Source organism: Sciurus vulgaris (genome assembly GCF_902686455.1).
Source record: "Sciurus vulgaris genome assembly, chromosome: 2".
Lineage (NCBI taxonomy): Eukaryota > Metazoa > Chordata > Mammalia > Rodentia > Sciuridae > Sciurus > Sciurus vulgaris.
The window spans coordinates 162,486,931-162,507,653 of record NC_136462.1 but is presented as its reverse complement, the minus strand read 5'-3'; the positions used below and the strand labels follow the sequence as shown (position 1 = coordinate 162,507,653).

The following is a 20,723-nucleotide window of genomic DNA, read 5'->3' as shown; positions in this document are numbered from 1 at the left end:
ATAGAGAGAGAGAGAGAGAGTATTTGTGTTGGGGGGATGTATGGAACAACCTATCAAGAAGAGTTCCAGGTCTATGGATAAGATACATAGCCCTGTAGATACATCATAGTCAATTCTTTGTATGGAATCATAGTATGTGGTGAACTGAGCTTTTAAGAATACATCAATCAAAGAGCATGGTGAGATGGAATGTTATATATCCTATGCACCCAAAAGAGACATGGAGAAAACTCATATGCCAGGTTTCGTTTTTTGTTTGTTTGCTTGTTTTAGTATGGGGGATTGAACTCTGAGGTACTTTACCTCTCAGCCATATCCCAGTCCTTTTTATTTTTTATTTTGAGACAGGGTTTCACTAAGTTGCTGAGGGCCTCGCTAAATTGCTGAGGCTGGCTTTGAACCTGTGATCCTCCTGCCTCAGCCTCCTAAGCTGCTGGGATTACAGGCATGTGCCACCACACCCAGCCAGGTTTTGGATAATATAGACACCACTCCAAATCACACTTATAGCGCTAGCAAATGTTCTTCATTTTCTTGACAATGGTACCAGATGAAAAAATGCCCTGTAATTTAATGCAGGAGAAATAGTTTATGCCAGTTTAAAGAAGGCAGTTAACGGGCTCAGGTAAAAACTTGTCCCTAATAATGACAGTGTACTAAATTTTGATAAATCTGTAAGTTGGAATTCACGTTTGTTAAGTGATTTAGATTTTTTTAAAAAGTGGTAATTGGTACTTGTGCTTTTTCATAGGACAGCCTAACTAACATATTTCCAAATGAAAGCAACTTACTAATGAAAAGAGACTTCTCAATACCAAATACCAGCACAAAACTGGAAACTCATAGTGAAAAGTAGGATGCTATCAGTAATGCCAGGTGAACCAAGAATCTAATCAACTGTGAAGTTAACATGGTTATAATTTATTATGCCTGAGTTTAACATTCATCTCCATTCTTGTTCCTGATATCTTTTCCTTTTAGGATAGGAAATTTTCCTTGGATCTGTTTCTTTCTGTTACACTTTTCGTGGATCCAATCAATGGGCCAGACATCAGTGAGGTCTATTCTGAGTACACCAAGAGACAACGGGTCAGGAAGGGACCCAAGCAAATAAGCACTCCAGTAAACCAGAAACTGGGGTTAGGGCAACAAATGTAGGAAACCAGGATTGTTTGGACTTCCAAGATTCTAGGGCTATGGATATAACATATCCATATGTTATATGGCTTGGACAGCTAGAGATGAAATAGCATACGCATATTATTTAAGTTTCAGAGGGATAAAGCATGAATTTGAGCAGCACATAAATGGTAATGAGAAGTCTGCTATGAATTTTTTGGTGCAGTGTTCTACTCCAATATGACAGCTATAAGGCTTCATCTTCAAGAGGCTGGGCTGTCACCTGTTAATTCGGATGACCTGACTTTATGGAAATTACCTAAGTGAGAGCAGGACTGCACAGTCACACTATACAGAATTTACTTTAAAAAAATTGTTTCATGGGTAAAAGTCAAGATGGTTTTCTTAGTATAAAATTAGTAATGTGATTAATCCTACTCCCTCTTTATTATGTTTTAATGATATCAAACCCTGCCTGGTGAAACCCCTCTTTCTTCACCAATGGTTAAACACTATTCTGAAGTAGGCATATATCATTCCAATTCACATCTTTTTATTTATGCCAAATATCTTCATAACCACAAACAATAAAGCATATCATTTTGTCTTAAAAATGTGTTCCAAGAAAGGTTAGGTAGAGAATTCTAACCTTAATTTCTTGAAAGTTATAGATGTTTTACTTAGATAGGATCTTTCACTGTTAAAGTATTAAAAAAAAAAAAAAAAAAGTTACCATCTTGCTCCTTTCAAGCATTGTCTTGAATCACAAAGTCATCTTGCATTTCACTGCCCTAAGACTTGTTAATGGCATTTATACTCAGTGCACAGCATTTTAACACCTTTGAACAAAGCATTTTTATGTCAATTTCATTAACAGTAATACTGAGAAAGCAGCTCAGCAGCACATCAGAATGCCAGAGGAACGCAAGCCCATCAGATCTGAAAATCATGGCACCACAGTAATAAAACACTTAAGAGCATCCCCCAGGGAAAGACAAATCTGACAATTAACCTTCAATGCCAATTAGTACTACCACTTTCTTAGCACAAGTCATATCTGCAATGGGAAGATCAAAAAATTCATTCACTAACCAGAATCAGCATATTCTTAAACAGCCTTTCCAATTAATTAAAAGTTTAATGTGAAAATAAATAAATAAAAATAAAAATACCATATGGGAGATAAATTATTACTTTCCCAAGAAGCAATCCACAAGAGAATTAGAGACATAATCAGCTATGTAAACAATTTCTTCAAACTATTCAAACTAAATAAACTAGCAATCCTTTTTTATGGGGAGTGGGGAGAGTAGAGGATAACCTCAAAATTAAATGGCAAGTTCTAGGTAGTGCCCATATTTAAAAATACAATCTCTAAAAGGAACCAGGACTCCTTGGAGAACTGGTGGATTCCAGGAAAGTATGAGTCTGGAATATATATGTCAGAAAGTAAGCAAGTGCTCACAGATAAATAAGGAAAAGACAAAAGAACTCAGGAGCCAGCTTGAAGGAATTCCCACTGGTCAATCTTGGATAATTTGAACAATGAAATAAATAATGGCAAAATAGACCAAAGTCTACTAAATAAAACAGCAAGCTCTGTGAATAAAGAAGTGTCAAGAGAAAGCTTTTTTTCTTTTTCTTTTTCTTTTTCTTTTCTTTTCTTCTCTTCTCTTCCTCTCTCTCTCTCTCTCTTTCTTTCTCCCTCCCCCCACACAATGGTACTCAAGATTGAAACCAGAGGCCCCTTTACACTAAGCTACATACAGCCCTATATCCACCTTCTTTTGAGACAGGGTCTCACTATATTGCTCAGGGCCCTGTGAAATTCAAGATGCTGGTCTAGAACTTGTGATTTTCCTGCCTCAGCCTCACGAGTTGTTGGGATTATAGGCATGTGTTACATTGTCCAGCTGAGAAAACTTATTTTTATAATAAAAGTCAATAGATAAGTATAGAAGAAATGATGAAATAAGATAGCCATGTTTGGGGAACCAACAGAATAATAATTCAGAAAAAAAATTGGACTGTAAAACCAGGGAGTAAAAGTATTATACAGGATAGAAATTTACAATATCAAAGTACCTTCCCAATACACTTGTTAATAACAAAGTGAAGAAGGAACTTCACAGTGAAGAAGGCTGGCCAGCTCCATTTTAACCAAGGGACTAAAGTGAGTATTCCCAGAAATGGACAAATGGAAATCATGTTATGAGATAGGAGAAAAACACACACATCATTTTTCTGATATTCCTATAAAAATGCATAACATGTATGATCATGAGATCAGATAAATCCTACATTTATGTAGGAGATCATTCTACAATCTGTCTGACCTGCTCTTTTCAAAATTACCAAAGCCGTAAAAGTCCAAGAAAGACTAAGGAACTGCTCTGGACTGAAAAAGACTACAGAGCTCTGGAAACAACGTGCAAAACACAATGCTGGGAAGAATGCTGGACCAATAAGTGACAGTGCAAGACAAATGGCAAAACATGAATGGGGTCTGATGATCAGACAGTGTTGGTATCAGTGTTCATTCCCTAAATTGGATGGTTGTATTGTAGTTATATAGGCAAATGTCACTGTTTAAAAAATATGTTTGCTTATGTATTCAAAGGTGCTAGGGTGCTGCTATAGTTTGGGTCTTGAATGTTTCCCAAAGGTTCATGTGTTGAAGGTTTAGTCCCCAGGGTGGTGCATATAGGACATGATAGAACCTTTAAGAGTGGGAGGTCTTCAGATAATTGGGGGACACACCCTTGAAGAGGAGAAGGGGCCTTGACCCCTTTTCTCTTCCTCTCATGCTTCCAGGCCACATGGTTTTGTTCTGCCACATGCTCTTACCATGATATGCTCCCTCATTATAGATCCAAACACATGGGACCAATTGGTCATGGACTGGAACATCCAAAACTGAACAAAAATAAAGCTTTCTCTTTTATTTGTTATGGTGATGGAAAGCTGACTAACACAGGCACCATTTACTTTCAATTAGTTCTGTAATTAAACAGTTCTGTACCATTCTTATACCTCTTCTATAATACTGAAATTATTTCAAAAGAAAAGAAAGATATGATACCAAATCTTCTACATATGCCACAATTATAGCTATTTATAAAAAGGACATAAATAATTGATAAAAATTATCAAAAGAAACCACTGTGTTAACGTACTACATCAGAGGGGTACTATGTAACTTTTAAACTTTGTTTATTGTCATATTACCAAAACAGTAATAACTTTTAGACAATTACACATATGTTCATGTTTAATTCAATAAGACAACAGATATCATAAAGAAGCCCTCCAGCAAAATGAAGAAAAAATAGCATAATGCAGCCAATAGTCTTCATTATATTTATACCTAACTAGTAATTAATGTAAGGATGCACATGCTCCCCCACTGCCTAATCAACTTACTTTCTTTAGCAGTATGTACAAAGAACTCTGAAAACCAAAAAACAGATACCTTGATTTAGATGTGTGGCCTCCATGATTTGAACACCATTCACGGAGCACTGAGACCCACTTAGGGGTATCAGAGTCACAGTCCCCCCAACATTTTCAAAGACACAATGCTCACTCTCCAAGTCAAGGCCATGAAGAACTAAGTTGGAAAAAACAAAGGGGAAAGGTTTTTTTATTTTAAATTTTGCCTTTGATATGTATGACAATGATTTCCAACCATTTACTAATTTTAGATTTTGGATAATTTTCCTTTTCCAAGAAAGTTTTATGAAGTGGACATTTCTGTTTGTTTAACAAAAAAACTGAAATTTAGGAGTCCAGGGTATTAAACTAACAGAAATGGAAATATACTCTCTCCATAGAATGCACTACTCCATTTCTCTGATCACAGAAAATGCATTCTTATCACTTATCATCATTTATAACTACCCAGAATGCCAAACACATAATTCAACCAATAGGCCTGAGTAAAGGTCTACCTCAAAACACTTGATCCTGGGGACCTGCAGAATTGGTTTTTAGCTCTTCCAGGTTCAAAGTAAATAGTAAATACACACAGGAATATGCTAGGCTTGGCTTAATAGCTTATGCTTTTCAGGAAAGTAGGTTCATTGCCAGCAATTCTAAAAACATCTAAAATGATATCATTCTTTCCCCACCAATCACCACCTTGCCCCCTTCACACATATATAGCCACCCCCACCACCTTCTCCACAAATTGCTGATGTGAAGACTAGAAGGATCTCATTGGCTCAGGCTGATTATCTGTGTGCCTTGGGAAGATTCAGGAAACCCCAAAAGACTCATTTCTTCAGATGTGGGTATGCTATGTTGTGCTATATTTTGTCATTACCTTTCTGCAGATAAGTGTTTATATCTTTCATTGAAAAGGACTCAGATCTTTTATCTGTGTCTGTTAGTATATTTTCAAGAACTGCTATCCTACTGTGATAAGCATAGAGGGATTAAAATAAATTTAAAAGAGTAGAGAATATATGCAGAATGGCAGGAAGGTTTCCTAGCTCCATTTATTCACTAAATTAATTGTTCTATGGTATTCACCTGAGTTGTGATCAAAATTACAGAGATTATATATTATAACTAATATGCATTTGAAATTTCTTTTTATAATTGCTACAATGTCAGTCACTTAAAAGAAGGTTCTCAATTAAATATGATTTTAAAAAATCATTGGGAAGAAGTAATAGAGTATTACCAATATCCTGCTCTGTTGAAGCATCTTCTCTACCAACATACGTCTGACCTTCCTAGGAAGAAAAGTCAAACAACACTTATCAGTGAAAACAGAAGTGTTTCTCCACTTTCCATTTAAGCCCTGGCAACCTGTTGAACAATACTGGAGTTGGGCAGAGCCTCAGTGCAACTGTGGCTCATTCTCCCTGAAGGATCCAGAAAATGACAGCTCAACAATGTTAGGTTACCATCTTGGCATGTATCAATAATCTGCCTGCACCAGCAATTTCATCAATTCCTGATCCTTTCTAGGGAGCTTCTCCTACAGTGGCCAGGGGTTTCTTTGCATCTAAAGATATGGTACAAGGGAAGGTCAAGAAACTCAAGTACAGCACCATTCTCATTTCAGGTATGGGTCAAAGAGAGGAGGTCAGATTAAAGATCACAGAGGCAGCCACTGATACTGATATGGAACTCTGCCCTCCAGACATAAGTAACCTCCTTGGAACCAAGTCCAACAACAGGAGGCACAATTTTAAAATTACCACTAGGAACCAGGGAAACTGTACATAAAACAAACCCAAATTTTAGGTGCTTTTAACTCTTCTTCCTCTATCCTTTCATTCCCTACTTCCCTTTTCCTAACTCTACAAAACAGAAGCCAAAATGAATGACTCATCATTTAACTTCACAACTACATAAACATGGGAACTTCAAGTACTAAAGAATCCCAATGAACTGCTGAAATTCCCCAAAGGGTTCAAGAATTTGTTGTATATTCTTTAATTTAATAGCGTATTCATGGCCATAAAACATTATAATAAACCTTGCTAGTGTCTAAAGGGAAAACGGAAAGCAAAATGAGAATGTTCCACTTAAGTAGTTTCTACCTTCAAGTGATATAAGATGATTCCAGTACTCAGAAGGTCATCATCAATGCCAATCAAATGAGGCAGTTCAGAATCCAAAACAACTCCAATCCCCTCCTTCCTAAGGGCTAGAGTTTGTTCCTGAAATCAGGAGAAAAGGAAAAGGTTACTTTGGGGAAAGAGAACATCATATTTCATATTCTTCGCATTATTTAGTAGTGTTTTGTTTCTTATTTAAAAACTGCAAGAAAATTGACTTTAAATTTCATGCTGAAATCCTGGCAGGTGATAGGCAAAGTGAACCTGAACCATATAAATAAAATTCTCAATATAAAATTAATTGGAGTTCTAACATGATATATAAACTTTTCAAGGGTAATCTCAAAGCCCATCTTCCTTAGGAAAGATTGAAGATCATTCACTACAAAGTAAACGTTCTTCCTTCTTCAGAACCTTTATGTCACTTAAAATCTGAAAGTTTCCTTAACTATGGGCTCTTCTCTCTAATTTCTATGGTGAACGGTGTGTGTTCTTGAGAGCAACCCTTGCCCATGAATCAGGTATCCCTGTATCTCAGTCTCCTGAATCAGCAACTTCTCCAATGTACTAGATCATTCTCACACACATACAAATCTGCTATAGCTCTCCCACGAATAACCACTATCCCCATCACCTCCCTTGGCCCTCCCTCTCCCTCCAACTTTCACCAATTTCTCCATGCCCTTTGAGAGAAAGTCAACCCCCAAATTTCCTTACACTTGTGGCTGTCCAAGTTCTTCCCTCCTTCTTCTGAACCCAGTACAGGAGGTTGTGCTTGGACCTCTACCTATATTCACTCCCTTTATCTCATCCTGACTCTTGACTCTAGCTGCCATTGAAATATTAGACTCTCAAATTAAAACTGCCAGGGAAGACCTCTCCCTTAGATTCCATACTTATGTATATGTATCTCCTATTCAATACATCTATGGGAATTCTAAACAGGCAGCTCAAACTTAATACATTAAGAAATACAGCTCAAACTTAACACATTAAGAAATGCAACCCAAACTTGCAGACTATCACATGTCAGTTAAGTGCCAATCTTCCTTAGAGCTGCTTGAACCAAAAACCAGGGCTTTGTTTTGCTTTCTTTCTTTCTCTAAACCCTATATCTACAGAACTGATTCCTATTTTCAAAATATGCATCATCTCTAGTAATATCAAACTGCCTACACCACTGTGCCCTGGCCCAAATCATCATCATCTTTCATCTGCATTACTGCAACAATCCAGGCCATCACTTACACCCTTTGTAACACATGCACAACCCAGGAGCCAGAGAGATGTCAAAGCAGGTCACTTCTTTGCTCAGATCTCTTAAATCGCCTCCAGTTTCACTGAAATAAAAGCCTAAGTTTTCATAATGTTTTACAAGCTCAAATGCTCTCATCGTTTGCTAACCTGCACTCATCTCCTGTCACTGACTTTTCCTGTCTTGCTCATCCTATCTAAGAGCCATGGTTCTTTTCTGCTCCTCAAATTTGCCAGCCTGCCCCATCTTAAGGCCTGACTCACTGCTTTTGCTTCTGCTTTTCTGACTGCAGTTTCTTCTGTCATTGCTATTCCTTCTCCTCCCTGAGAGCTGGATCTCTCAGCCTCCACATACTGACACTTGTAATTTTTTCTTCTTATGCACTAGTGGATGTTTAGCAGCATCCCCGGTCACTATCCACTAAATGCTAGTTAACAAACCACCCTTCCCCAAAGTGGTGACAACCAAAAACCAGACATTGCTGAATGTCCCTATGGGGGACAAAATCGGCCCCAGTTGAGAAGTACTGCCCTAGACACATACATAACCTGACCCATCACTACCTTCAGGTCTCTGCTCAAAGACACCTTACCCATTGCCCCATATAAAAGAGCAAGCACTCACCTTCCACATGCTGATTTGTATCTCTCCTTAGCAATTCTTACACGTGCAGTAACTCCTCAACTAATATTTGCTAAATGAATGAGTGGGTAAATCAATGGAATTCAATGCATGTACCAGTGTGACCCCTCAGAGAAGCAGCCATACCTTAACATCAAGCCCACTGGCTCAAAATAAAAGATTTCTAAAATCAGGTTTTTAGGGAAGTCCAAGGTGGGAAGAAGATACATTCCAGAAGACTGAAGGTAAAATTTCAGTCTTGATGTTGAACTGTGATGAGTTCAGACTGAGTTACACCTAAGAGCATGACACTGTGCTCTGTGACTATGGATATGATGGGAGCAAAAGGGAGCAGATTCCAAGCTACCAACCAGGGCTTCTCGTCATAGGCATTCCTGGTGAACCTCTCCCCTACCCCCCACCATTGGACAACAATGACCAAGGCTCATGTCTCTATCTCAGAACTGCCTGAAACATAATTGCTACTCCTTACATTCCTGGCATGAATAAACATATTTTGGTGTCATTTAAATATTGAAACAACACACAGTCTGCCATTCTTTAGGTAAAAGATTCAGAACTTCTCAAGCAAGTGTCAAAGCAAAACTCAAATCTTGCTGACAAGAGAGCTCCTAAGAGGTTCTGGGATAGGGCAGTGAAGAGAAAAAAGACACTCAGGCCTTTCTCTCTACAGATATTTAAGTCTCAAATGCACACCCACAGACCTACAGTTATGCAAGAAGGCAATGGAAGGAAGTGGGGGGCGGGGAAGATAGTTAAAAAAAAAAAAAAAAAACATATAAAAAGCACCACTTGAAAGAAAGCAATTTAATTTAACAACCATTAAATAGATACAGAGAAAATGACCACTGCATAACTTAGATTCAAGAAAAGGAAATGAAGCATATCATTGTTCTTCAATTACTTCTCTTATCAGCCAGGCTCTCATTCCATGGCTCAGAAGCTCAGGATCTGAGGTCAGAGACTTCAGTAACCTTGATTTACTATACTGAGGCCCCTGCAAATCTTGGCTAAAATGAGCACTCTACATAAAACAACCCTTACTCCTACCTCTCATGCTTTTCCTCCTGCCCATGAAATTCAAGCAGAAGTGGGAAGTATATGATTTCTTTTTCAAAGATACATATTATAGTGGAGAATTTAATCACACTGCTCCATTTCATAAAACAATGCCCCTATTGGAAGGTCTGGTCTTTCTGAACTGTGAGAGTGGTGCACACAAGCTAAGTAGCCCCATGGCAATGAATTCTTTCAGGCTTCTAAGTCTATGTAAAAAGGAGAGTGATTATTCTCCTAAGTCCAGAGGCATATGTATTTTCCTTCTGCAAAGAAAGTGGACAATAAACCGTCCTCCCAAAAAAGAAAAGGCAATATTTTTAACTATAACAGTTCCTACTTGAACTAGACAAATTGCTTTGGACTACATCCAAGTTTAGTTTAATGCTCTTGAAAAAAAAAAAAATACCACTGAAAACACTTTTTTTTTTTTCTTTCCTTGATATAAGTCTCATACACTTTGAAAAGCACTGGAAATCCATAACTTCAGAGCCATTATTGGTCAAAGGCATTATTCCCACAACACCCAAAGTGTATACATACACACAAACACATAAAACACACACTCACACACTCTTCCAGACATACAATAGGTAAAACATGAATTAGAAAAATTTTCAAGATTGAGAGTGGGGGTAGATGAATTTATGATTAATGCTGCCCTAAAGCTCTATGACATTCAAGCTGCATTCAACTACACGATATTATAAAAGTGTCACCTCATAAAACTGAGAACAAAGGTTTAAATCATTGCTCAAGTGAAAAAGTAATTTCAGACAAAAATATCTATCATGTATAAAATATTTATTGAGTGGCATCTACTGTTATACATAATTTATGAAACACCTCTTGGATAAGATGGAATACTTAACACAGCAGACCTGGCCACCCTCCCCAACTCCTGGCACACTGGGTCCCAAAGAAAGAAAGAAAAGTAAAATGTGGAGTTGCACATATCTTGCAATGAAACAAAGCTTTTAGCAACCAGGCTTATTTGGGTAAAAAAGAAACTATAGACTGATTAGAAGTGTCAGAACATAAATATTATGTTCATTATATTAGCTTATTCTGGACCATGATGGTATGTGCCTATAATCCCAGCAACCTGGGAGGCTGAGGAAGGAGGATTACAAGTTTGAGGCTAGTCTCAGTAACTTAGCAAGACCCTTAGCAACTGAGTGAGACTCTGTCTCAAAATAAAAAACAAAAAAGGACTGAAGAGGTAGCTCAGTGGTAACATGTCTCTGGATTGGATTGCCAGTACCAAGAAAAAAAAAAGAAAAGAAAAAAAAACCTCAACATGCTTTTCTTCTACCTCCGGATACTTATTCAGTTAAAATACCTCTGAATTTAAAACGTGTACAGTGCTGAGGCTGACAAAGCATCACTTCTGTCGCATTCTGGGGGCTCTGGTGGGTTGTGAACAGAGCTGCCTAGAATCCGGGGGTACAGACCACTTGAAGACTTGACTTACTGGGAGAATCCCTGGGAGAATCCCTTGTAACCACCATATCTGAGCGTTTCAGTCAGCTTTTGTGCCACTGTGACCAATATAATTGACAAGAAAAACAGTGGAAGAAAAGTTTATTTTCCTCACAGTTTCAGAGTTTCACTCCAGTCCATGGTTGGCCAATTCCATTGATCTGGGCCCGAGGTGAGGGAGGACATCATGGTGGAAGGGCATGGCAGAGGAAAGCAGCCCAGGCCATGGCAACCAGGAAGCGGAGAAAGCTATGCTTACCAAGAACAAAACACAACCCCCAAAACACACCCCCAGTAACCTACTTTCTCTAGCCACACCTTATAGTTACTGTGCAGTTAATCCATCAATGGATTAATTCACTAATTAGTTTATATCTCTCATGATCTAATCATTTCACCTCTAAAAAAAACATGCATTGTCTCACACATGAGCTTTTGGGGGCTACCTCATATTTGAACCATAATACTGAGTATTGATTGCATTGAGCAGGATTCTACCTCTTTTTTTTTTTTTTATCACAACTATATCCTTAGTATCTAGCACAGTCATCTTACAAAACTCAACAACTTTCTTGAATAAATATATAAGTGAAGACTAGTTCAAAAACTTAATGGGTTGGGCATGTAGCTCGGTGGCAGAATGCATGTTTAGCAATGCATGAGGTCTTGGATTCCATCCCAAAAAGCAAAAACCAAAACAAAACTCAAGACAAAAACCTGTTTTTTCCTTTTGGGAAGCCTACCTTAAAGCTAGATTCGACTTGGAAAAAACTGGGGAAACGTTGGCAACGAGTCTGGCCTGTCTTAATTGAGAGAACTCTAAAAGTAGAAATTATGTTTCCTCACGAGTGTGTTCTATGTTGGGTGAAGACAGCTGCTGTAGGCATACAGTAGTCATTAAATAGGTACCATTATGAATGATTTTTAAGTGGAATTTTTTTGTACAAACACCCAGAAATTCATTGTCAGATTCTTTCTGTGGAAATTTATGCTGTGGCAAAATCATCACCCAGCATGGATATCCAGAGGGAGATAGAAAGTCAAGCAGACAGGAAGACCTCTTAAAAAAAAAAAACAAAAAACCATTATCCTGTAGCAGAGCTACTTTTAAATTAAGCAAAAACTGCATGTGATTTTATTTAAATTTAACAGATGGAAAAGAAATTGAAATATTTGTTATATTTCAACAAAACGTTTCTTTTTTACAAGTGGTTTTCCCTAAAATGTCCTTCTAAGGTAAGAAAAGACATTTCGGAAGCTATTCACTGTGTATATAAATTTTTCGCGCATGTTTTGATTTTAAGCACCATTACCCAAGTTTGCACCTGTCTGGGAGCATGTGCCTCCTTTGGCACCTGAATGACATCACAGCTGTGTCAACGTAGAGCCACATGTTGGGTCATATTTCCTGTCCCTGGAGATGTTGAAGACATGGCTCCATGGATTCAGAAATTTAATGCTACTCAAGGAAATATTAAGCTAGTCTAACTTTTAGTTTATGAGAGAGAATTTGGTTTTCTGCCTGAATGCTATAAAGAATTTTTCCTTTATCCTTTAAATTCAACAGCTTGATTCAGATAGATCTGCGTTGAACATTTTGTACTCTACATTTTCCTGGAAAACAACACATTCTCCTAGCCTGCAGACTAAGTTCTTTTTTTTATTCTTTGATTTCACAAAAGTTGTCTTGTTTTATTTTCCATATTGTTTCATTTGTTGACTGTCTACTTTAGGAACACTAATTACTCTTCTGTTATGCCTTGTCCTTTATATCTTTTAGCTCTGATTGCTCTAATATCTTGCTCATTTCATTTGTGTTCACTGAGATTATCCAGTATTTATTGTTTCAGTAACTTGATTTTCAGTGGCATCTACTCTTTTCCTTCATGTTCCTAATTTTATTTATTAGTCCTATAATGATGTTGTTTTAGACCTCAAAATCTTCCTTTAGTTTGCAATCTGCCTTTTTTTCATCTCTGCTTTTTATTATCATCTTGCTTTGTTTATTGAATTCATGTTTCTCATTAAGTTGTTCCATAGAATAAAACAATTTTAAGTAACTACTATGTTTTGAGATCTGTTTTCATCTAGATTAGAATCTTCTGTCCTTTCCATGCTATATTCCCTTCCTTTCTCCCTCCCTCCCTTTCTTTTTCTTTCTCAGTCTATCCGTTCACCTATGGCTACAGTTATTTATATAATGGTACTACTTCTTTTCTTTACCTTGCAGATGTTTAGGTGTATCTTTCCAGAAAATTCCATATGCTTTAACACAGGAACTTTGTCCACAGTTAGAAGGCTGATGGTCTGCATTCTAACTACTTTTCTCTAGCCAGATGCAACAACAGAGAGCTAGATCTCAACTAAGGAACTGTACTCTGTCCTCTCTTACCAAAAGCTGTTAAATACCCTGACCCAGGCGTACTTCTCCTGCTTGGGAAGAGACAGGAAAGGAAGTTCGCAAGCCTTGCTTCAAGACAGCATCAGTTCTGCTTTTCATTTTGTCCCAGATCCACCATCAGTCTTTGCTAGTCCTCCTCAACAAGAATAGGAAAATCAAACTTTTCCTCCCAAGATGAAGGATACTGAGGAGGGTTTTAGAATCCTCCCAGATTCAGCTTCTGAGGTGCAGGTTTAGGAGCACACGATCCAAATCTCTCCGTCCCCTCGGTGGCCAGCACATGACCTTCCTCATTTGCCTCTTCTTGATGATTTCATGGTAGTGTAGCTGCTGCAGCTGTGTATGTTTGTTTTGCTACTTATTACTATTTCCTCCTTTCCTTGAATATCTGTGACGCTGTCTCCAAAGCCTCTTTAGCACTTAAGTCAAGAATAGTATCTTCAGCGAAGGTTCTGGAAGAGAGCGGAGGTGCGGCTATTTTGCAGGAAGTTAGGTAGGTCTGGATGCCATGCTGCTTTTGCAGCTGAGACTATAGGATAGCGCTGTCTTCCTGCCCCACAACACCCCCAAAGGCACGAAGAGAACCAGGTCCGGGACCAGAACTGCTCTGACACAATGGTGTCTGATGACGTTCATAGAGTGACTGAGGTCACGCTGAGAGCTCCCTACAGAACAAAGGGGAAGAAGGGGAGTCGGCGTCATAGCAGAAGCAGGGATACAAAGTGTGGTCATAGGGATCAGCACAGACCACCAAGAAACAGTTGGAGCCAAAATGAGATAGTCATTGGCATCTATGCAGCCGGGATCCTCCACAGTAGTGAGTCGCGAAGTCAGGCCATGTGAGGATCACATGCACTGTAGGAGTCCTCCACTTGCCACTGGACATAGGTGTGGACACGTAAGAGCCCTCATTTCGAAGACAAAAGCCCAGTCAGGAAGTCAACTGAAAATCTGAGAAGCATGATGCCTGCAGTTTTCTGCATGCAATTAGCTGCCCATATCCGGCCTCCAGACTTGGAGGACATTTTCCTGCTATTGGCAAGGTTCATGAGTGTGTATCATCTTCCATCAGAACTCAAGTCATTCTGAAGGCATTGCATATGAGGAATTATGTGAAATCCAGTCTGTGCCAGTCTGTGTCACTGGCCATTGGGCTGACTGGGCAGTGACTGCTGGGAGTATCTATCATTGTACAGGCCTCACAGACCGAGAAAAACAGATTGGCAGCCATGGTCAACAATCTGCAGAAAAGTACAGGTGGACCAATATGCCTCTACGTGGGCTCCCTGCACTTCAACATCACTGAGGACATGCGCCAGGGCATCTTTGAGCCTTCTGGCAAAATTGACAACATTATCCTGATGAAGGACTCAGTTACAAGCTGCTCTAGAGGTTACAGTTTTATTACGTTCTCTGACTCTGAGTGTGCCCCATGACCCTGGAACAGTTGAATGGTTTTGAACGTGCTGGTCAACTTTTGAGGGTTGGCCAAGTGACTAAGCAGCTAGATGATGGCACAGACATCACTTTTCCTGAGGGGGACCAGGAGCTAGATCTGGGATTTGCAGGTGAACTTTGCAGCTTATGGCCAAAGGCAGAAGGTGCTGGAATTCAGCAGTCAACCACAGCTGCTGCTGCCTTGTAACTGAATGGAGCAATTTCTTTTGGGACCCTGAACCCAACAGCTCTGACTGCTTTGAGTCTGGCTTTGAACGTTGCCTCTCAGGCAATTGTATCCCAGTGCTTCCAGCTCCCCAGCCTCTTTAACCCCCAAACCATGCAAATCAGTGGCATAGCCACACTATCTCTCTATGCCCTCTAGGCCCTGCCACTCTCTTCTCCACATCTTCTCTTCTACTGTTCTGTCTTCCATTAGTGGACCAAGCCATCTTGAGGGCATGGACATTGATTCTGGAGGAATTGGGTTCACTCTTAAGACAACAAGAAGGGCTCCTTCCCATGCCCCACCGGAAATGGTCTCTGCTGAGCAAAACCCCCAGTTTAAGACAACAATCTACACGTACACTGAACACTTCTTTGTCCTGGTGTATCTTTTCCCAAGACCACCTTCTTGTCCTTTCCCATTACCCCTTAGTGATTCTTCCACTATTGATAAGGCCATAGGACATGAACTAAAGGAACTAAACTCTCTCCTTTTCCTAACTCTACCTTTACTTTATAATCTGTCAAAGAAAACCTACAGGATCTCTGAATCTAGAGGACACTGGAGTTACAGGGTACTCTTTGAAGGTGCTGGACTTGGGCTTTAGGGATGCTGGAAGGTATCATGGACATGGACATTGTGACACCTGGCTCAGCCTCAGATTCATGTAGCTTGAGGCAGAACTACTACTGTAGGCTCAGCATCTTGTTGGGAAGCATGGGAGTGATCTATCCTATCAGGCAATTGGGATTGACGCCTCAGCTGCTTTCAGGAATTTAAGTAAAAGGTGTGATACCTTTCCCAAAAAAGAGGAAGCAAGAGCTTGAGAGGCACTGCAAGATGCACTCCATGACAAACAGTTTAGAATGACTGACCTTAAGAAAAGACATTCTCAACTGTTTTATTCCTCTTAATGAGAATATGGAAACTGGAGAGTTTCAAGAAAATCTGATATATAAGCAAAAGAGATTTATTGCTAGGAAAAAAAAGATCTTGACATTTCCTTGCAATACTTTCCATGTAGCTCAGTAAGTAGATACTGCCATATTCATAAAGAAAAAAAAAATTACCAGTTTGACTATCAATAGTTGTCTAGTAACTTATTTTTTAAAAACAACATACAAATGCTTTCCTTGTCGTAAGAAAAAAAATGAGCCTAAAATCTTAAAAGCATATTACAAGCTGGCATTCACCCAAAAACTATTATTTCTTATGTATTATTTTCTACATAGAAAGACTTTTATCTCCTAACAAAAAGATGAAATAGTTGCCAAAATTAACTGAGAAGTCAATGAAGCAATTAACTGTCTTGACTACGAAAGTGCTTTCTACATGAAACCTGAGCAAGCCATAATGAAAAGAAATAAGGAGTGCCCCTTCATAATCCTACAGGAAGTAACTTTTTTTTTTTATTTTTGATATGTCCCCAAAGAGAATGATGAAGTGACTACAAACAGCATTTACAGGCACATTCTATGTCCCTGCAAAGCTGGTTGGGAATGTGTAATCCTTCAAGTGAAGGTTCTCTAAATTAGACCATTTGAATCGTAACCATATTTTAAAATAAAAAAGCAAAAGTACAGTTTGTGAATGTTAAGGACAAATACACCAGGGATTAGCCTCTATTGGAACTAGGCTCCTGGAAGGAGAAGGCCTGGGTAGGAAGGCAGATAGCAATCCATGGACTGAAAAAGAGAAGAAGAACCAAATGAATCAACACAAAGTCACCCTTTACCTTTCTCTTGGCCTCAAACCACACAACCAGACCATCAGTGAGTCAGACTGGCTCCATCTGCATGATGTGGCCTGAATTACTGACAACTTTCTGTCTTTACTGAAGGTCCCAGCTAGCTCTCTCTTCTACCTGGAATCTCCAATGTTGCTCTATTGGTCTTTCTGCTTTTTCTCTTGTTACCCTACAATCTATTCCCCATATGGCAGCCAGTCTCAAGAGATCAGGTGCAAAACCCTACAATGGTTTCCCATGCATTTAAAATTAAGATGGCCTCCACATCTCATTTAACTTTTCCCCACCCATCCCTCTGACCTCATCCTCCCTCCACGTAACTCACAACACTCCAGCTACAGAGGCTCCCTTGTTCTACTGTGAGGCCCCTCCAAGTGCAGTTCTGTTTACCTGAGTGATTCCCCTGACCCCAGCTCCCTGTGCCTTGTCCTTGTTAATCTTCTCTTTTCACACACACTGCCTGTTCTCTTAGGGCTCAGAGACACCAGTGAGAGAGATGAACAAGGTCCTTACTCAGATGAAGTTTATCTCCTCTGCAAGGACCCACACCTGTGTGCAGGCCCACTCTATGTGGCTCACTGTCTTCAGAGCACTCAAGGCTATCAAATTATCTCTTACAATGATTTACTGTCTGCCTGCCCCTCCAGAAAGAAACAGTGGGTCCAGATCAACATGTCAAGCCCAGGGAACACCAATCAGGATAGGATCAGTGAGGACCAAACCACAGAATAGTCTCTGTCTCAGTAAGTGGTCAAGACTGTCTCTCATCAGTCCTGTCTTTATGCTCCTTGCCAGGCAAAAGCAACTCTTAAACCTCAAAACAGTAGTTAAAATAGCTAGAATAAGTCAGAAATTAATAAGAGAACCTTGCTTAAATGTTAAAATTTGATTCTAGCAGACTAGCATCCCAATTTAATGTGTCCAAAAAAATCTGTACCTAGCATTGCAAAGTTGATATAAGATCAGCACCTACTGTCATAGAAACTGAACTAGGAATGCCAAAAGGCTTGTTTTTTCTATAGCTTTGAAACAACTCATATGACCATGCCTATGGTGAAAAGAAGCACATGTAGACAGAAGGTGACTAAGACTCACCAGGGCAGAACTGGAAAGAGAAGGGTCTGGCTCCCACCTACCCCATAGTACTAACAAACCTAAATTCCTGTCATTACTCACAGTCAGTCCCCAACCAGTAAATATAATTAATATTGTCATTTTAATGAACAGAAACTCTTGAGACAGTTCAATTTCCATTACAGTTCTCACTGCAGAAACATCATTCTTTATTTAAGCTCTACATAGCTAACTATTGGCATGCAGTTCAGAGAAGATGCTGTGTAGATCTTTTTGATGAAACAGGCCTCTTTGCTGAGCAAATCATCCAGATGTCAGTATTTAAATTATGCAAAATACATAATACCAATTAAAGAAATTATGTGTGAAAATATGCAGGAGCAAATTTCCTCACATTAATATTTAACTAGACTTTTTAAGTAGAGCAAGATCTTATGATCACAAGTACTTTAGTATATTTGACCTAAATGAAAGCTGAAAATATCTAGAAGGGTTCATCAGACAGTTCTACAAGGGCATTTTCTATGTAGTAGAAACTTTACCATATAGACAGTAAGTGAAAGATCATTATAAGTGGAATGTTGTATCCCAGAAGTCATCAGTATAACAATGGCCTTTAACTCTGGTCTAGAAACTGACCTGCTTTTGTTTCTCACCCACCAAAATATGCAAGCTCATCTCTACCTCCCAGCCTTTGCTCAAGAGATAAGAGCAGCTCTCTTGTTCCCAATTCAACCTTTCCTCTCCCTCCCTCGGGAATCATTTAGACTCTGTCCTGATCTGCTGTGGCCCTTTGCTCTGCACTGACATAGCTTCCGGCCTAATTACTTGGATCTTAGCTGCACATAAACCAGTGACTTTATGTCCATACCTCACTAGTTTCTCTTGCTAGACCAGTGGACTATCCAAGGAGCTTTCAAGAAGTACTAATCAGAAGCCCATCCAAGGTCCTTTAAATGAGTACCTCAAGGAAGGGACTGGGGAAAAGGTTGTTTTTTGGTTTGGTTTTGTTTTAAGCTCCCAGGTATTCTGCATCCAGGGCTGGGCCATAAATTTGTATTCTCCAAACAACCAACATGTCTATTCTGCTGTGTGCATTTTGAGATTCCTCAAAAGGACAAATGATGGGACATAACTCCCTCATTCCTGAGTTTTGCTTCTTCTACAAGTCATTCAACTAATGGCTAAAGATCATCTGCTAATTGTCAGCTGTTACTGTAAATTAGGGATATATTGATGAGTAAAACACATACATGCCTACAAATTATCTATACCTACAACTTTAGATCTGGATCTATATCTTATTATATGTAAAGATACACTCATGTTATATCAACATATCTATAGATATATCTAGGCATCAATATGTTAACCTTTAAAAATATTTATCTATATCTATTGTGTTAGCTTTACATTGCTGTGACCAAAATACCTGACAAGACTAACTTAGGAAAGGTTTATTTTGGCTCGTGGTTTCAGAGGTTGATTACATGGACAACTCTATTACTCTGGGTCCAAAGTACGGTAGAACATCATGGCAGAAGGTTGTGGTGGAGGAGGTAGGTCACTGGGCAGAGGAAGTATCCTGGAAGTGGTAATGTTCCTTGCTGCTCCTTCCCCTCTCTCTTTTTCCCCTCTCTGCTTCACGGTCAACATGACACACACAGCTTTCCTCCACTGCTGCCCTTCCACCATGGCATTCTGTATCACTTTAGGTCAAAAGCTGTGAGTAACCAACCATGGATCGAACTTCTGAAACTGTGAGCCAAAATAAACTTTTTCTCTTCTAAGTTGGTCATGTCAGGTATTTGGGTCAGAGTGATGAAACCCTACCTAACACAGAAATTAGCCCTGTGAAGTGAGGTCGTGATTGTGACTAAACTATCATTCAGAAACCTCTGGAACTGGGTTGCAGGGAGAGTTTGGAAAAGTGTGGAGATGTAGGCCAAAGAAGCCTTAGAATGTTGTAAGCAGAGCTTAATGGGCAATTGTGGCGGGAGCTCAGAAGACCAGAATGCTATTGGCAATGCAGGCAGTAAAGACTGTACCCATGAGGTTTCAGAGGGAAACAAGAACTCTAGGAATTTGGAGGACTAGAGGGCACTGATGTTATATTCTGGGGAAAAAAAAAGAAAAAAAAACTTGTCTACATTTTGCCCATGGCCTGACACTGTAAGGACAAATTTAAATGTGATGAACTAATTAATGTGGTAAAGGAAATGTCAAGGCAGGACAGCATCCAGGCAGTGGCACGGATATTGCTGGCAGCTTTGAGCAAGGTTTATTATGAGAACAAGGAGCAAACAGGAGAGAGAAAAAATCTGAAAAGCTAGCAGTTTGACTAGAAAAGTACATTCAAAACTGGAACCAAGAAAGGTGTGGTTGTTGAAAAAATTACCATGACTAAAAGAAGTTAAGTACTTTGTACAGAGGCTATAGGAAAGATAACTAGAGAGCATCTCAGGAACTGACAAGACCACATCCACTGCAGGATCAAAGGTATAAAAGTGAAAACTCATTTAAGAGACCATGGAGGCACCCTGCTTACGCAAGGGTACCCAGAAAGTTGTTTCCTCAAGATTTGATTCACCACACTCAGTCACCCAGGCACTCACAGGCTGCTGCAGCCATGGTCCACGGGAGCCCAGTTACTGTTTGGCAGATCTTGATGTCATTCACATGGTGCTGGAGGAATGCAGGGGTAGTGTATA

At 39.3% G+C, this 20,723-nt stretch overlaps 1 protein-coding gene and 1 pseudogene across 5 annotated transcripts in view; one reads left to right on the top strand and one right to left on the bottom strand.

The window, feature by feature from the left end:
• LOC306654672 (kinesin-like protein KIF16B) overlaps nucleotides 1–20,723 on the bottom strand; it is a gene marked incomplete at its 3' end in the record, with an annotated part of 336,888 nt that overhangs the window by 164,048 nt on the left and 152,117 nt on the right. For all 4 annotated transcript variants that reach the window (XM_079128488.1, XM_079128489.1, XM_079128486.1 and 1 more), the window contains exons 13-15: nucleotides 6,675–6,794; nucleotides 5,807–5,858; nucleotides 4,592–4,729 (exon numbers count right to left, since the gene is read on the bottom strand). In XM_079128488.1, the coding sequence (XP_078984614.1) occupies nucleotides 4,592–4,729; nucleotides 5,807–5,858; nucleotides 6,675–6,794 (310 nt within the window). The remainder of the gene's footprint in view (nucleotides 1–4,591; nucleotides 4,730–5,806; nucleotides 5,859–6,674; nucleotides 6,795–20,723) is intronic.
• Nucleotides 12,133–20,610, top strand: LOC306654674 (putative RNA-binding protein 23; annotated as a pseudogene). Its single transcript has one exon. The product of its transcript is annotated as a putative RNA-binding protein 23 (transcript).